Here is an 18021-nt window from a genome sequence, read left to right as displayed (position 1 = left end):
ACATTGCAAATATTTGTACACTATGCCATTACAGACAATTAGCCACTGTTGGTCCTCTTCTTCTTTCTGTTGCTTTCTTTGTGACATTATAAAGCAAAGGCTTATCTGCTAGCATTTTTTTTCCCCTACTCCTCCTTTCTGTAATCTTTTCTGCAAGTTCTGAAACAAGTGGGTTTTTGATCATTCTATTCTCTTCAGTTAGAGCTCCCACACCATTTTGTATTTGATGAACGGTGTGAGAAACATCCTGTAATCAAAGCAAAAACAACTCCAATCATGTCACTATTCTATCGGAGCACCCAGAGATGCCTACAAGAATGTGCTGCATTTCTAGACACACAGAGTTTTATGGAGAGCACCAGTTGATGTTCACAGCTCTTTAAACTATCCAACTTACTGGAAGGAAAAAAAATAATAATTGTCCATATCTTTACCAGTGTTGTATGGAAATCATAAACACATTTAATGACTAATCAAGTCTAAAAATTCATCTTCCCACTTAATCTCTTGGATGGATAGAAAATAAGCATCTTTATAAAACTGATAAATGACCCCGGCTATGTTTCTGAAGAACTGTTTATTAAGAATAATTTGGATGGTGGAAAAGGAAAGTTCCTCTCGCAAAACACAGCTTCTCAAAAACCCTATTGTTTCCGAGTGCAATGTTCTCTCTCTAGCTACAAGACTCTTTTCTTTCAGTAAATGTGTTATAGCCCTTTCAGTTTGTTCTGTTCTATGTACTCGACTTCATGAATCTCTAAGAAGGTTAGGGGTGAGTAACAATTTAAATCTACTTTCAAATACACTGAAAAGCCTATTATAGATGCAACCTTGAACTTTAATTGTATAACAACAGCTACTTTCTTAGCATTCACTGAAGTGACAGAGCTTCTTGCATTTAATTCTGCTCGGACTTCCTGGCTGTGCTGGCAACTGCACTATCTTCTGGCTCTGTAAAACAACAAAAAATAAAAATTAAACAAACAAAGCTACTTTTTATAGCATTATAATGTCTATTCATATTTGTACTGGCAAAGGCTGTTAACATATCTGAGTTGGAGAAGTTAATCTGGCTAATTATGTTTTTCTTCCTGCTATTTTACTAGGCTACACAAGAGGCTGCTGAAATCCAGCATTTGTTTTCAGATATACATTGATGCTTTCTAAGGAAATGATTGTAAGAAGCCAGGGAATACTTTGAAACAATGTTGCTTATGTATTCTCCAGCATTATCATGACCTAAGGAAACAAGAGCAGTAACTGCTAGGGACTGTGGACCAGTTCAACCCCAGAATAACTGTAAAGAAGACCAAGTGAGATTTTAATTTTTTTGTTTGTTTGTTTTTGTTTGCTTTATTTTACCAGCCCAAAGCAATGTTATCTTAGGCCTGCTGAGTACAGATACGTAAAAACCTGCCTTCAAAATATTTGATCAAATAATTCATCTCTTGGTTAGATAAGAACGTATTTACTGTTCATTTTCATCAGATCAAGTATGACATCTGAGTGGATCTGCCTTTACTGGATCTTTTGCTCAAAGAGACAAGGTCCACAAAGGAGAGCCCCATAATCCTACTAGTACTCTCTGGAATAGCTCTTGAGAGCTTAAGGTGACATTCTGAGTTGTTGATTCTTGTGTGGCAGCATGTTTACTCTCCATTAGATGAAAAATTAAAATAAATTTGTGGGCTTTATAGTTTGATGCTGCTGTTTTTGGCCGTGGTGGCCTGATTATAACTTAGCAGAAAATGCTGAATGGCACTTACTGGGAAGAAATAAATATCTCTGTATCTCCCTCCTCTTTATTCAGAAAATGAGAAGTGATTTTAAAAAATGAAACACATTTTGTAAGACTATTATCTGATTTGGTAATTTAGCTAATGAAATGCGGCTAAATCAATATGGCACATGATATTATTTAGCAATAAGATGTGTTAAACTCTCTATGGGTTTTGGAATGTCAGGAGGAGTACTGTGGTGTTAGAACTGGGAATGCTGTATTCTGTTGCATGCCCCACTCCTGAATAACCCTGATTTACACCAACTTCTAAGTCGACTCAGCCCCTTCCACTGACCCTGAACTTCCTCATCTGGAAGAGAGATTCATTTCTAGGAGGAATGTAGTGAGACAGTCATCATGGCATGGGTTTTTGACTGATTAAACAGTTACATGCTAAGTCCCTTTATGTTGCCATGGAAGGATGAAAAATTAATAAGTAGACTACATCTAATACACTATACTGAATACAGTATAGCTTTTCAGCTACCCCATGAAGCTGCTAGAAACTTCTAAAAATGTAAAGAAATGCTTTAATTCATTAATTTTTTCTTTTGAGCTGTGTTGAGTGATTATACTTCTTCAGAAGAATTTTTGTGAGCAGGATATTAATAATTTATAAGTGTGTTAAAGGTATTGATCATACAGGGGTAGAAACATTATGCTCGAGTTCCTTCTATAATCCATTAAAAAAGGAAGCAAATTGCTTCAGTTTACCATTAAAATATGAGGCTGGCAGATTGTAGTAGGAAACATATGTAAAGTTATTTTTCCACTTTAACTGCAGTCATTCATCGTTGATCTAGTGGCAACATGAAATGGTTTGTGGGCTTAAGCTGCAGGCATTTCATGCATCAGGCTCTTCCTCTTCCCTCTGTCCTGTCCATGTGGCCCTGCAGCAGCTCCATGCCAGCTGTGCTCTCCAGGCATGGCTCTGATAATATCCTTGGGTTGATTTCTGTAGCCATGGCAGGAAGTCTTAATTTCTTCTATTCGCAGCCCTGTCTTTGGGTACAGTACATCTGGTAGTCAGCAGGCTCTGTGTGAGTTCTCCTGAGGAAAAGGTGAGGATGACTGCTGGAGGCTGGAGCTCTACCTGGTTTCTGTCTCCTACCCTGACCATTTTCTCATGTTGAATCCAGGAACTGACTTGCTTGGGACTTCTTGCTGCATCCAAGACTTAGCATTTTCCTGACTGAATTGTTTCCTGATTTTGTCATAGTTGCATAAATAAGGCCTCAACTCTGTGGCCCAGGACTGTGGAATGTTTGTGATGGGAAGGGACATTGTCTTTGAAACCAATTAATGCAATTCCTATAATTCTATTCCAGTTCTAATGGAGAAGGAAGAATGATATAAACCAAAGGAAATAAATGATTGGTGAATAATTTTATTAATCAGATTCCTTTTGGAACACAAGTCTCATTATTTGTTTATCAGCCAGGCTTCTACTAAATCTATTCACAATTAAAAATAAAATTACCAAGTGAACAGTATTGAACTGATCTTTAATTAGGGCAGCTGAGATGTCTTGTATAATTAACAGGGCTTTGTTCATAATTATTTCCTGGTAGTCGGAATTGTTTTCTACAAGTAACCAAGCAATGGTAATGGTCACACCAAGAAATGATTTTCAGTGCAAAATAACAGCTGGGCTTACAGTGCTTAAGTTCTGTGAGACCTATTTGTTCCACTGACAGCTACAAGAAATCATGTCAGTTTGTCTTGGCCACAGGAAGGCTTAATTTTTTTACTTTTAGTTTTGTTTTATAAAATCAGATATGTGTAAGAGTGTGAATCCAAACCTTTAAAATATATCTCTTCTATTGTGTGCTTTGTGATCATCAGCATGACCTTATTCCTCAGGTAGACACATAGCATAGTGGGCTGTCCAGGAGCTTCCTGTCTCAGAGACCAGTAGATAATAGTCTGGAAAAAGGACAGAGCCAGTGTCTCTTATTTGTATGCTATTGCCTCTCTCTTCTTCCTCACTTCGATTGCTGACTTAGGACACAGATTCAGAGGGCTAGAGGTAAGCTGTGCCATGCCTGTGTTTTATTGCCTCAAGGTACTCCTAGTTCTTCCTGGGGAGGGTGCAGCAGACTCCACTTTATGGGCCCATTGGAAAGAGGCTTTTGGTAAAGCACTGTTTGTTTCCAAAAGAACTAGTATCTGCTCTAATCTAGGCAAATCATAGCCATGTTACAATCTGAAGTTTTCTGGGATTCATAATGAAGCTGCATGAAAGAGCATTTGGGTTAAACAGGTTCACCGCTAATTAACACCTTTGCTTCTAACAGAGTAGCTCTTTGCTCCTAGGGTTAGGCAGAATGTGAGAAGAAAAACAAGCAGGGAGCTGTCTGCAGGCTCTTTCAGGGGTGAAGCAGAAAATGAGTATACACAGAGTTTAGGGAGCAGAGCATCAGCCACACTGCTGAGCAGGGAAACAGCTAGACAGCAGCTGAGTACCTGACTCTCAGCACCAAGGAAGCAGGTTTGAACTGGTATGGCTAAAATCAGTTTGTTTCTAAAACTACTGAGTCCAAAGTACCTGCAGTTTGGTTCTTGTACAATTTTCTGTGAGCTTTGGTTAATGGGAGTAGTCACCCCTTGAGAGATCTTGGACTGTGCTACACTGTATTCAGGCTAGAAAGTGGAGAATGAAAGTCATTAAAATTGTTTATCTGCCTCTTTTCTCTGCCTGGCAAGGGCTCCTTTAATCTGCTGGTTTATAAGGAATCTGGTTAATTTGGCCCAGTGACTCTGATCACTGGGTTGCCAGATCAGTGAAGCCAAAGTCCGTAAGCAGTAGAAACCTTCCAAAGTGTCAGGAAGATGTGGACAATGCAATTACTTGCTCAAAATCTTTATCAAAGGAAGTGTGGTACCCTGAAGTGCCCTGTTATTCCCATTTATGTCCAGTGTATGAATCAACTGACTCTTTACTTATGTCTGTTTTGTTATTAACTAATGACTAATTATTTTTTTTCATATTTGAATTACTTGCAGCTCTCTTTAAAGTTTAGTCAGTAAGAAGATTAAAACATAAATGCCATTAAATATGCTTTAAATAACAGACCTATTGAAATATTTCCAGGTACTGTATCTTCTTAAAAAATAATCCCCATTCAAAACAGAGAGAAAATGTCATCTGCATGAATGTCTTCTGAGTTTAAGATTGGATTATACGGGGAATTATGTAGAGTAGCTTTGGAAATCTGATAATTAAAAAACTTTGGGCTCTTTTATTTATGACATTTTAAGCTCCTGTAACATTTGTGGAAGTTTTCAATGTTGTACATGAGCTGTTAACCTCATGTGTAAAATTTTCCTGAGCAACTTCATGTGAATTAAAGGTCATACCATTGGAATTTCAATCGAGAAAAGCTGGATTTGCTGGGATTTGAAGATGATACCTGGATGTGTGTGAGTTTAACGTGGGGGTGAGGGTAGATGAGGCTGTTGCTCACCATCCTGTATGGGAATGCTATGGCATCCCTAGATAGAAAATCTCAGCACGTCAGTTTTATTAACTTACTTTTTTATTAATTTATTAAGAAGTATTGTGAGTCATGGGAGTCCCTCTGAAATAGGCCAAATAGTTGCATTACATCTATTCTGCTTTCTACATTTCAGTGCCATGGAAAGAATGCTTGCAGAGGATCGGGACAGGACTTTTCAGCTGCCCCAAGCTCTGTAGCTCATGCCAGCATGGGATGCCAAAGTATTTGTAGGATGTCTGGGCCAGTCCCTTTCCCTACAGGGCTGACATCACAGCAGGAAATTAGGGGATCCTCTAGTTACTCTGATAAGCCAGGAAGGAGGACACTTTTCCAGAAGAGCAGAATGGATTTTTCCCCAAGGCTGTTGGATATTCTGCTTTTTGAGGCAGGGAGTAAAATCTTTTGGCTAACTTGGCCTTTTATATCTCCTATAACTTTGGAAAAATGCCTCATAATGTAGGGAGGGAGACAGGAGGGCCACGAGCAACCATGGAGCTGGGATTTGGGTTTGCCACCTTGCTTTTCCCAGCCCTCAAGGTGGAGCAAGCACCTTGCAACCCCAAAGCAGAACAGACATGGTGTCTATCTGTGGCTATCTGCACAGCCAGTGCTTCTGGGGGCCATTAGCACATTGCTACCCATGTCTTCTGTGAGGCAGGAGCTGAACTGGAAGATATCTGCTTACGTAGAAGTGCTCCTGATAAATATTGACCAGTGAATTTATCACAAATATACAACGAATCTATGAACATGTGGGAAACGTTAAAGCAAACGTGTTTAGGACAGAGGCTTTCAAAGTAGGCCAGGAAAATTCTTATTCCAGCAAGAGGTGACACATGCCTGTTCTTTCTTCAGCTGGCTAAGCAACAGCGGGAGTGTTTCCTACTAAACAGCCTCATTAGCATAAGAATAACTACAGGGTAAATTTTCAAGCTCATTCCAAGTGAATTCAAGGGGAGGGGGGGAAATATTCTTTTAATATGCGCAACTCATGCAAACAATGATATGAAACTAATTCATTTCATCATCTTATCACCATATCATATTAACTTAAAAGAAATAATAATGCAACATGGAAATGTTTGCATATTAGAGAGAACTCTCATTGTACCCTATTAGCACCACATCGTATTAGTATTGCATTAGGCTATTATGCTCCAGTGCTAAAATGATGAAATCCCACTGTGAAAACTGATATTGAATTCTTGTAATGTTTCAGAACCATTTTTAGCACTGCATATAAATAATTCATGGCAGCAGATCTAATGAATTGATGAAGCCCCCTCCCACCCTCACCCCCCATCCCTTGACATTGCGAGAGTATTTATGAATGTAAAGTCATGAACAGGCCTTTATTATTATTTTTTATTATTATTATTATTTTTAAAGAAGACGAGCTTGGTCTGAAATGTCTGCCTTATCATCAGACCCAGTTTGCCCATTTCACACAGCAGCAGGCTGGGTGGCCATGCTTCCCCATGGAGGCACTGCCCAAGCAGCACCTGTCTCAGGGCTGGCAGAGCTGAGATGAGCTCTCCCATACTGAGCTGCAGCCCTGCCATGACACACTGCAGTGAGTGGGCAGGGAGTCCTGCTGAGCACTGGGGCACCACCTCATTGGCTGTTTGAGTTGCTGACATCCGAGACTAATGGCAATTTGTTAATGAGAAGTTATGTATTTAACTTGGAAGGTTTGTGAGGAAATAGCCTGTAACCAGAGCAGCACTTGTATCCTGCAGTGTGACTGTTACGGTATTTATTAATGAATGCTGTGCTGACCTTTGTTTTATATAGATGTGTTGCTCGTAAACCACATCTCAATGACTGTTTAGGAAACCAGTGTCCTGGAGCAAAGGCAGGTGTGATGAACTAGTGAGTATGAACTCAGCTTTCAAAGCTCTCATGAGGAACAACTGAACCAGACAGCATCACCCGGCTCTGTGCCCAGGAATAGAAGAACTGGTTGTTCTGCTGCTTGCAGCTGGTGTCCTGCACGCTGTTGTTGAGATAGCTGCCTTGTTGCATTGTCGCTCCAGTTTTACACTTCAGCTATCTCTAGCTTTTCTGCTGGGAGCATGTTTTCATCTACAATCATATGCAGCACTGGTGACTTTTTACAAACCACACAGCTCCCCAGGCTACTGGAGAAACAGAAACACAGGACCTCTTCACAAATCCATCAGCTTCCATTTTACAGGAGTGTAAGCTGAGAGTGAGTGATGCATGGAGAGCAAAGCTGACTTACTGTTTCCTTTGCTTCCCCAAAGAACATGAGGATGATGGCCTGCTGTGGTTCCTGCTGCCAGTCTCTGGGATGGGAGCTCTTCTGGGTCCAGGGATGTCATGTCTTGAAAGTTTATAGTGATCTTCAGGACTGTACTTTCTTCAAGATACCTCTGCTGTGCTTGCAACAAGAAATATAGATCAGGCAGAGAGAAAGATGATATTTTCAGCGTAAGAGGCAGCAGTTTGGGAGAAGTTTCTCTAAAGGTCAGCAGGAGTCATGCACTGTGAATGCTCTCCCCTAGTCTAGAGATTTCATAGGAAAAAAATCAACACAGTACTATGGGATACTTCTAGTTTTGCAGGGTACAAGGTCAGCATGTATTTGACATTGTTTTGAGCAAAGAAGTTGATGAGGAGTGAGATGCCAGAGACAGCACTGTGCAAAGAAAGAGTGCAGGAGGAGATGTGAAGTTTAAGGTGTGTTGTGACTCTTCACATATATGTTGTACACAACACTCTACTTTTAAGACTGAGTTGAAAAAATGAATCCATTCAGGGGAAGCTTGATACTGTGGTAGTGGGGAAGCATTTGTTTTCTCTCCACACAGTTTTGGTTTTCCATTTTTTCCACCAGAATATATGGCTGCTATTGGTGCAGAGATGCTACAAGAGCTCTATTTAATTCCTATTTTTTGTGTTCAAAACTTGAAAAATGAGCAGTGCTTGGAGTTCATACCAGCTGCTTCAACTACTTCTAGTTTTCATTGGTGGTATTAAATTACATGTACCCATCACTAGTGAAAATCATTTTAGTTCATATAGTTGGTATATACACTTTATAAATAACATGCTAGAGAGAATTATTTTTAGTGTATTTTTCAGTTGAGTACCAAACTTTTTGTTTGTTTGTAATTTATGTAAAGGAGAGTTTTCCTATGAGCCGCAGGATTTCAGAGATGTTTGTATGTTCCCTTAATATGTACTAAAAGTAAGACATTTTTAATGTTGGCACTTGAACCATGGTAGCTGGATCAACTCCAGCAGACCAAAAACATGTGTTTATTTCACTGGAATATTTTTTAAATGTAGATGGGAAGCAGACCTTCAGTCGATTAACTGAACTGTCAGAAAAATCTTCTGTGATGCCGAAGTATTGCTTTAAATAAATTGCAATAGTTTCTTGTAGCTTACTGAATTTGTTTATATGGGTCACTATGGCCTAATAGCTCCTGTTGAAGGTCTTCTCCAACTATAGCTGTGAATCCTTTTAAGTGAACACAACAATTTATGAATAGTTTCATAGCTACGAATATCAAGTGTTTAGGAAGTACAGCTTAACCTCCAGATGCTTGCTGCTATAATTACCACTGAATATCACCATAAGATGGGAACAACTGTTGCTGCTGGAGAATGATATATTTTATTCCAAGTTTGAGGGTGAACATTGCTGAGATGCTCCCAGTGCCAGGGGAGCACACCGGTAAGACAAGATGGGGAAACAGAGAGCTGTGCTTGTGCATCCACAAGAGTCCCTTCTGCCCTTTACTAGAGGCACCTGCCACATGTTGGAGGGACACGTTTCTGTGATGGAGAGATACCGTGGCGTGGCACCTGGGCATGATGAACTCTGTGCACTGCTTGTCAGCCAACAGGTAGGACATATGCTAAATTTAAGAAATGTTTTTAAATTTATTAGCTAAAAAATTGTGTGTGCTTTAATGCAAATATGGCAGCTTCAGTGAGGTATCTAATAGGAAGCATTATTACAGATTGGACTTATTCAGTGCTGGAGTTATTCTCAACATTTATAAGCAACTCTTCCAATAACTTATTGAATCTCCATCAGAGACTGATGTTCAAATAGCATACTGTTTTCAGGGCACAAATGTCCAAGACTATTTGCCTCTGTAAAAACATATTTTGATCAAGAGTTTGGAGCTTAGATATCAGTCCTGCTCCCCAATGAATTAATGCAACTGGTGTGATTTCAATTTTGCTCTTCCTTGAATTTAGCTGCTGTGGGGATGGAAATGGTTGCAGTGTAAGGCAGCAGGTCTTAAACTTTCTTGGTTATTTCAACCTCTGCACAGCTCCATGGTTTTTACCATCTCACCTAACTGCAGACAGCAGGTCTCCTCCCTGCTTCTTCACGTTTTGGTCTCATTTCAGTTGAAGGATATACATCTGCATTGTGCACTGTAGCAGAGCATCAGGAACAACCCTGTGAGGCTGTGAAAGAGCCATGTAGGATGGATTTCCACATTTTTCTTATTTTCAAGTAGCCTGTGTCTCTGCATCACAGTGCAGTGCAAAAATACTTCAGCAATAACTGGGTTATATTTCTCTAGGAGTTCTTCTCTGTATGTGATGTTTTTCCTTTATCCTGCCAGTGAGCATTGGGAGACTGGAGCAGGGCCAATGTCCTGGCTTGCTTGGGGTCATTGTTTTTATTAATATCTGTCTTACACTTTTTATTCTTTATCTCAGATACCTGTGTCTAGAATCCCATAGCCTACATTTTCCTGCTAATTCACAATTCTGACCCTTAGAATTTTTAGCTGGACTACCAGTAGTATTGATTTATGCATATCTCTCTTTCTAAACAGCAGAGACAAACAGATTGAAGATATCCATAGCCCCACGTAAGCTGTATTGCAAACAGCTAAGCTCCTTAATTTTGTGTATGTGTGTGTGTGTTTGCTGCATTCATGAATACCTCAGTGAATCACTCCCTGTTTTCCAGGGCATCTCTCAAATATGTGTGCACTCAGTCACAAGGACAGGCCTCAACCTAAGTGTTCAGACAAGGACCTGGAGCTGGAGGAGCTTGGATCCAGCATAGCATCTCTCCTGTCCATTTGTCCAGGGTACAGCAGCAGGGAGGCAGCAACCTCAGGCTTGCAGTGGAGCAAGGACAAAGTGTTAGTGCCATCCTTTTTATGAAAGAAAAACAGGGTCTGCAGGATCTACTGTCAAGCTTTAGAAACAAAAGCTACAGTGCCAAAAGGCTCCAGGAATCTGAGCAGCTACTTGGGCCATTGGGTTTAGATGAGGAGGAGTCATCAGCATCTATTTTTTGTGTTAAGTATTACAAGCATACATCTGATGAAACACTAAATGAGCCATTCCATGCTGCTACTAGAAAGATTTCACTACATGGAGAAACAGCCGGATGCTCATTTACTACACACATAAAGGCAAAATTTATCAGAAGAGTGACTGTCTTCAACAGCTCTAATATTTAAAAGAAAGATCAAGATTGGGGCTGTGATAAGGAATGAGCATAAGTTTGTGAACTGGTGATGAATGTAAAGGCTGTCTGGGATGGGGAAGGAGAAGGGTATGAGAATATAGAGGAATACACCAGCATGGCAATGAATTGCATAGAAGATATTCTCTACAGAGAAAAAAAAAGGAAAAAAGAAAAGGATAAAAGAAAAAATCATGGAGGAGGAAGACAGGGAAACAGCTTAATGTCTGCAGGCTGTTTAGGAAGTGCTACTTGGAGTGGGAGCAGAAATGCCACTTTTCTGTTGTGTGTACCATAGTACCCTGTTCCTTCAAGGGTGCAGGAACAAAATAATGGATGTGAAGTGGATGTAGCTGCATCCAGAAATCAGTACTTGTAACGGTGGACTTGGTAACACCACAGTAGCTGCATTTGGTCCTCCATGGACTTGCCACTGGCAGTGGAGCCCAAAAGATCCTGGGACAGGACTCCTGGCAAAGAGCAGGGACAACCCAAGCTGTAGCAGAATCCTGGCAAGCAAAAGATGTTCAGCACCTTCTACAGCAAAACACTCTGCCAAGTAATACAGCAAAGCCCAACGGTAGCATGCCTATGGATTTCATATGGATTTCACGCAGCTTTAACAGGCTTCTGCACAGAGAAAACATCCTGCCTTTGGCAGGAAAATAGTGGAATTGCTTGAAGTCCAATTACAATCAAATCTTGTTAATTTGTGCCCATAACTGGAAATTCAGTGAGAATAACAAAACTTTAGCAAGTTACAGAGGAAATGGTACACACATTTTAAGAAGTGTGGCTAATGCATTACAGAATTCATTATCACCTTACAAACTTCTTCACACTCTGAGAAAGGATGAATGCTCTTAATTCATTTATTTTGACAAGGTTTGTTTCTTAAACATCTTTTGTTATAGCTGATAAATTTGTACTGTAAAAAAAAAAAAAAAAAAAAGCAATGAATTGTAATTAAGGAGACATTATAATAGCCTCTTCTTATCAAGTCTGTGCCATTTTTTGGGGGGGTACGAACTGCAGCAGGCAGGGATAGAAGTGAATGTGCTTCACTTCATTCTGCTCACAAAAGCCACTGACTTAGCCAGTGCTTGGCAAATCCTTCCTGCAGAGTGGCAATAGCAGGGACTTCATTTGTCATCCTGTTGAGAACTGTTGCTTTAAAAAAACCCACACACAACAACACAAAACAAATAACTCTGATTTAGTGTAGTGTGTTTAGAAAATAAAATGAAAATGAATCTTTATATCAGGAAAAGGGCATCTCTGTCACACTGAGAATCGACTCATGGAAGAGGTTTGACTGTTTATTACTATTCTTAAAATCGTACCAGTTTTCTTCACTGTTAACATATTGTATCTCATTGAATAAGTAATACGGTTTTGGGGAAAATATGTCAGATTTGTGGATCAGAGGTTCTGCAAAAATGGGATTTGAACCTAAGTGCAGCAACCTTGAGGCAAAGCTGCCCTTCCTTGAATGCCAAATATGAAATGAGGCTAATTACCATAGCCCGCACTGTCTCTTTGATTCAGATGGCGATCAAGGCAAAGGTCAGCTCATGGCATGAATCTTTATACCGATACCTGGGCCAGCTCAGGCTGCAGACAGGCATTTTCCTTTCTTGCTGGTAGCACAGTGGTTGCAGATACCTGTATCTGACTGTGTACCACTTGTAAATCTATAATTAATTACAATAGGTTAAACATATTGAGGAAATAACTGGAGTCTTTTTGAGGAAATGTAATTGTCAATACAGCAAGACCCCTGAATTATGGATTCAGCAATGATTGCTATTACAGAAATGGCGTTAGACGAGTATCATTTTGTCAATTAACCTTTTACAATTTATAGTTTATTATAGCCTAGAACAATCCATTTTTAAAGACTTTTTTTTTTTTTTTTTTTTTTTAAACACGACTCTTGCTGCTTTAAACACTTACTACCTGCTCTTTAGCCTTTGAACACAGATGGTTATACTGCTTAGCATAATGTATAACCCTAGGTCACAAATCTAAAGCAAACCCTTTTAATTTATGGAGGATGTCATTTTAGCTGAATATTTTGAAGATGGTAGAATTTCCTAACTTTCTGATGGCATGATGAGCAGACCAAGGATACAAACGTATCTGTGTCCCTGGGTCCAACCACTTTAGCCTACTATAATTTAAGCTTTAATTTTGCAACCTACAGTGCCCTGTCTACTTAGCCAAAGAAAAAAACATTCTTAGTTGGGACTATGTAATAGAGACGAATTCTGCTATAGCAGATAAAATGACAAAGTAATTATCATAAAAATGGTTCTTTTCTAAAAATACTTTTAAAAATTCTCTACTGTACAAAAGGGAACAGACAGTAGTTTTGATGAAAAACACATGGAAAAATGATGAAAGGAATTCTCTGCTGTACAAATACAATTATTTTTCTACTGGAAATAGTGTTGCTGTAGCTGCAGAGGTAGAAGGGTAGAAGAGAGACAAGGTCTGAACAGAGAGGTAATATTTTTTATTAGAACAATTGACATAGTAGAAAAAGCAGAAATGCTTTCAGGGGGCTTGTGTGTCTGAAAGCTTTTACTTCCCCCCCTCCAACTATAACAGCTGGTCTAATAAAAGATGTTCTTTCTGCCTGCAATCCTTCCTATTTTTGTGTATAGCCATGTCGGCACACCACTAAAAGGACAAAGAACTCTGCAGTTCTTAAAACTGATATAATTTGGTTAAAATTGACTCTGCAATACTAAAAAATCTAAATGCTTCATTAAAATCCTGAGCACTTGGGACTGACTTTGTGTTTTAAAGAGAATAATTGCAACTTATTAAGGAAGCACGCATATATGAGAAAATGTGGTCAACTCTTCCCTTCAGTAGCTTTGAAGCAGCAGTAATCTAACAAAGCACCTTGCTCTCGCTGTGCTGACAATGAGTCCAGTGTACAAAAAAGAAATTAAACAAAAAAAGACATTTTAATTTCAAGGTTCACTGGAAAAAAACATGAAAAAAAATCAATGTTTGCCAAAGAGAAAGACAAACTCTGAAGGGAAATGAAAAAAAATGTATTTACAAGATTCACAGAGAACCTTATAAATAATTGGACAATAGGAAAAAAAGAAAGAAAAGTGTCTGTTTTAGCTCTAAATATGTGGTTTGTATTCCCAGTAAATCCATTGCAATGGGATGACCTGAAGGAATCACTGATTTATACTGATAACAGCTCCAGTATTTATGAGGAAAAGCAAAAAAGACCCACAAGAAACAAAAACCAAACAAAACATCCAACTAAACAAAAGGACCCAAGTACCCTACCAAAAAGCCCTGAACTACAAGCATCAAAATCCCTTCCTGTGATAAAATGAATGACTGAAGCTGAGTCTGGCCTTGATTTCTCCTCAGCCCTCTTCGTGTTCCCAGCTGTATTGAGGTGGTGGCCTCCTCCGCCCTGTCCCCTCTGAGAGCTGTGCTCACTCCTGTATCATGAGCACGAGGATGCTCACGTAGCCGTTATCTCCCCGTTGCACTGCTGCATTGCCCAGAATGATGGTCTCTGCCTGCCTTCCACAACCCCCTGTGAAGGCATGGTTCAGGGCTCTGCATCAGGTCCAGCAGAGAGCAGTGCTGAAGCTTATAGCCTTACGTGTACTCTAACGATGCTTTGGATTAACTAGCTCCCAGTCTGCATCCCTATATGCCTTGAGTGTGGGCCTGTGGCACACTCCATCCCCAGCCCTGCTCCAGCCTCAGTCCCCACTCCAGCCCCAGCCCTGTTCTTCTGACATTTACCAGGCAGGCACAGCCAGGAGCCCAGCGTGGGCCGGCTCCTGCTGCTGGGAGCACCAGGCTGAGGGCAGGCAGTGGCCACAAATTTATTTATTTCTCCTTGTTATTTTTTCCCCCATTTTCCACCTGTTCATGCAGCTTTTCACCGCAGCAGAATGATAAAGACATACTACACTGAGACTCTCTTTACCTAAGTGCATGCTGAGAACAATGCTGAGCCGGATGGGAGAAGATCATGATCCCTGGGAGAAAACTGATGGGTTACTGCATGGGACAGGCTTTCTGCTTTTGCCATGCTGGCTCTGACTGCACAGCGACTGTGCATGAAGCCTGTAGAGAGAGCTACAGCTTCAGTTATCCATGTGGCACAAGCATGCGCTCACTACCGCTCCACTTTCAGCCAACAACTGGGAGCTCTGAATGCCTTTGGCATTTAATGCTGTGTGTAAATCAAACCCCTGCTTCCCAGAAGCATGTCTCTGCAGCCCTGGTGGAGCTGTGGCTGTGGGTCCCAGTGTGTGTGCGGCAGGCAGGGTGGCTCTGCCTGCACACATTACCCAGCTGTGTCTGTGACAACAGGCTTGCTTTCTGCATCAGACTGAATAATGGACTGCACATGGCTTTTGATTACATTCCCCAGGCACATGGTTTTCTCCCAGGAACCTGCTCTTGAGTGAGAGATGCAGGGATGAAGAAGGTTGGTCCAGGATCTTCCACTCCCTGCAGCCACCCTGCACCTCCCTCCCAGAGCTATTCTCCTCAGGGGTTAAATTGGTTTTCCACAAGAACTAATGCTCAGGGTCAGACTTGCTCTCTCTTCCAGGCTGGTAATGCCTTTCTCCCTATTAGTTTTCTGTTATTTAGCTACTGGGGCTTTCTGTAAGGATGTTTAGGTTTTATATGTACTTTGTCTGATGTATAAAACACTTTATAAACTTTACCCATTTAATTCTGCTACACTGAGCACTCTGCTAGGGGAGTATTTTCTTCACTTCACAGATAAGGAGATTTACATTCACACAAAGCCACACTGGAATTGGGGTAAGGACCAGGCTCAGGGCTCCAGATTTGATGATAACCTGCTGTGTGCTTAAGGTGATAGACTGTACAGCTCTTTTCCAGCACAACACTGCAGGTCAGGCCATGGATTTCCTTCTTTCAGGCTCCTTTTGGTTTCAGATTGGGTTAAACCTCATTGGATATTTACCCTTCATTTCAGGGAATAGAACAGGTAAGATTCTTTATGAAACAAAAGCAGATCCAAGCTAAAAAGCAGGAATGTATCATCCACCACCCACAACTGCACGCATAGATTAGTTCAGAAATGTGAACTGGAGGTTTTGCTTTGTAGAGTGATGTGTTTATGTGCATGAGAGGAAGAGAAAGGTATGAAGTATAACAACTCATGGAGGCAACTGTGAAAATGCTTTTCACTAAATTTTCCCATGACCACACATCTGAAGAAAGAGACAAGGAAAGGGCTTCTTGGCTAACTGTTGTTCTGTGTGAAGGACTTCGGTAAAGACCTCATCTCTAGTGTTTAAGTAGGTAAGCAGGAATGCACCACACAACTTAAACACTTCATTTGATCTCCCAAACAGAGAAAAAGAACAAAAACCCCAAAACCTTTTTTTTTAATACTTCCTTTTTTTTCTTTTTCTTTTTTTTTTTTTTTTTTCTGGCTAATTGCATGTGTCAGTAGTGATCACAGTATTTAATTTACATCCATTAAGCCAGACTGCCAGATCAGCATGGAAAACATTTACAAACTGTGGGCTTATCTAGGCACATCAACTATGCTGTGCTAGCCTCAGCCCTCCCGAGCATGCACTGATGCTCTTGGGTTTGGAAATGATGTAGGTGCTGCTTGGCTGGTTTGCATTTTCCTCGAAGAGGGTTTTAAAGAACTCAAGTCCTGAGATAGACAGAAATTTAATGATTTAAGTGAAGCAATGCCTTGTCAGCTGTGGAGGGTTCAGGGTCTGTAGATCTGATGAAATACACTGAATACAGTTAAGGCTAGATTCACAACTCTGGGAGGAGAAATCATCTCTTACTGGACAAGAGGATTTTATACCCAATAATTAGGCTAAATGAAGCTGTTACACAGAACAGTGGAAAAGAGCCATATTTTGCTGGCGTGCTATAATATCACATGATACATGAATGTGGTGTAGGTGCTGGTTTCTCCTTCCAAAATTTTTGTTACAGCCCTAAATGACACTCCTTTCTCTGCCAATTCTTCTGCTCCCTTCTCTCATGCTGGCAAAAATATAGCAGGACACCTAGAACTGTAGACCTTGGCAGGATGGTGTGAATATGCTGAACACATATATGCTGATTAATTCATTGCCTTAGCAACTGAAAAGTCTCTGATTATTTTCTCTTGTTTATTGGTCCTTTTAGAGCTAATGCGAGGAGTAAAAATCATAAGGCAAAATACAGCATCCATTAGCTGCTTGCACGTGCAAAGACAAAACATCTTCTTTGATCCCAAAAGAATACCTTTTTTTGCAGGAGTCAGGTAAGTGTTCTTTGAAACACCAGCCTAATATTCCTCCAATACATACTGAGTTCACACTGTTACCCCATTAAAGTTTCTACTGCACCACCAGTAGCAATACGCATCAGCTTCCTGCTGTGACATGGGTGTATGGATGGTCACACAAAGCGCAAAGGAAGAAGGACTCTTGCTTTTGAAGAAGGGTGTGCAGATGGAGCCCTTGAAGGTACATTGTTGATTTCTGTTGAGACACATCCAGAAATGCTTCCCTCTGGTGTTCTAATGTCCACCTCCTGTGCAGACAGCTGGGGCCACATCCCAATAGTGTTTATCAGGTCCCGTGCTCCTACACCTATTTACCATTCTTTGCTTGATTTTCATGGCCACATGCAGCATGGGCCTAGCAACAACCAGGTAGATGTGCCCCTCCAGTCCAGCTGGGGCTGAGCTGAGCAGCACCACACTGATGTGAAGGTGACTGATGAGAGCAGTGCAGAAATTCTGGTGGAGCATTGGGCAAATGGAGCAAGAGGAGCTGGCTCATTAGATGCGAATGTCTCTGTTCAAGAGCAAACGTTATGCTAATGTTTCACTTTTTGATTTACCTCTCATTTTGCTCAGAAAAGTAACTTAAAACTTTTTGCTGAAATCATTGCTACCACTGCTACTGCTTGCAGTTCTGCAGGTATGAACTATGGCAGCTATGCTCTTTCCAATTCTTTTTGAAATGTTTTTCCTATTCTTTTTGAAATTTTGCCTGGTTTTCAAGCTAGAGCAACACAGTGTCCTTCATTCATTTGGTTTTTCTTCTGCTGCTGAACAAATCCAAAAGTATTACCTGAACTGTTCCTCCTGGGTACCCTTTCTGAATTTCCAAAGATTTTCACATGCACGTCTCATGTGAGAGACCTAACAGAAGTACTGACAATTTCTTCTGGAAGACTTTCCAAAAAGTCTCCTTTTTCTCCATCAG

The 18021-nt window shown here is 40.5% G+C and overlaps 1 protein-coding gene across 2 annotated transcripts in view; it reads left to right on the top strand.

Annotated features, from left to right (window-relative positions):
- Window positions 1-16262, top strand: part of LOC107317345 (uncharacterized) — a 44196-nt gene extending 27934 nt beyond the window's left edge. For both annotated transcript variants that reach the window (XM_085511246.1, XM_085511247.1), the window contains one exon: window positions 1107-16262. In XM_085511246.1, coding sequence (XP_085367372.1) covers window positions 1107-1157 — 51 coding nt within the window. In that variant the 3' untranslated portion in view covers window positions 1158-16262. The remainder of the gene's footprint in view (window positions 1-1106) is intronic.
- The last annotated feature ends 1759 nt before the right edge of the window (window positions 16263-18021 follow it).

Source organism: Coturnix japonica, chromosome 11, assembly GCF_054131305.1.
Source record: "Coturnix japonica strain WE chromosome 11, WE-NBRP24, whole genome shotgun sequence".
Lineage (NCBI taxonomy): Eukaryota > Metazoa > Chordata > Aves > Galliformes > Phasianidae > Coturnix > Coturnix japonica.
This window is presented reverse-complemented; position numbering and strand designations above follow the sequence as displayed.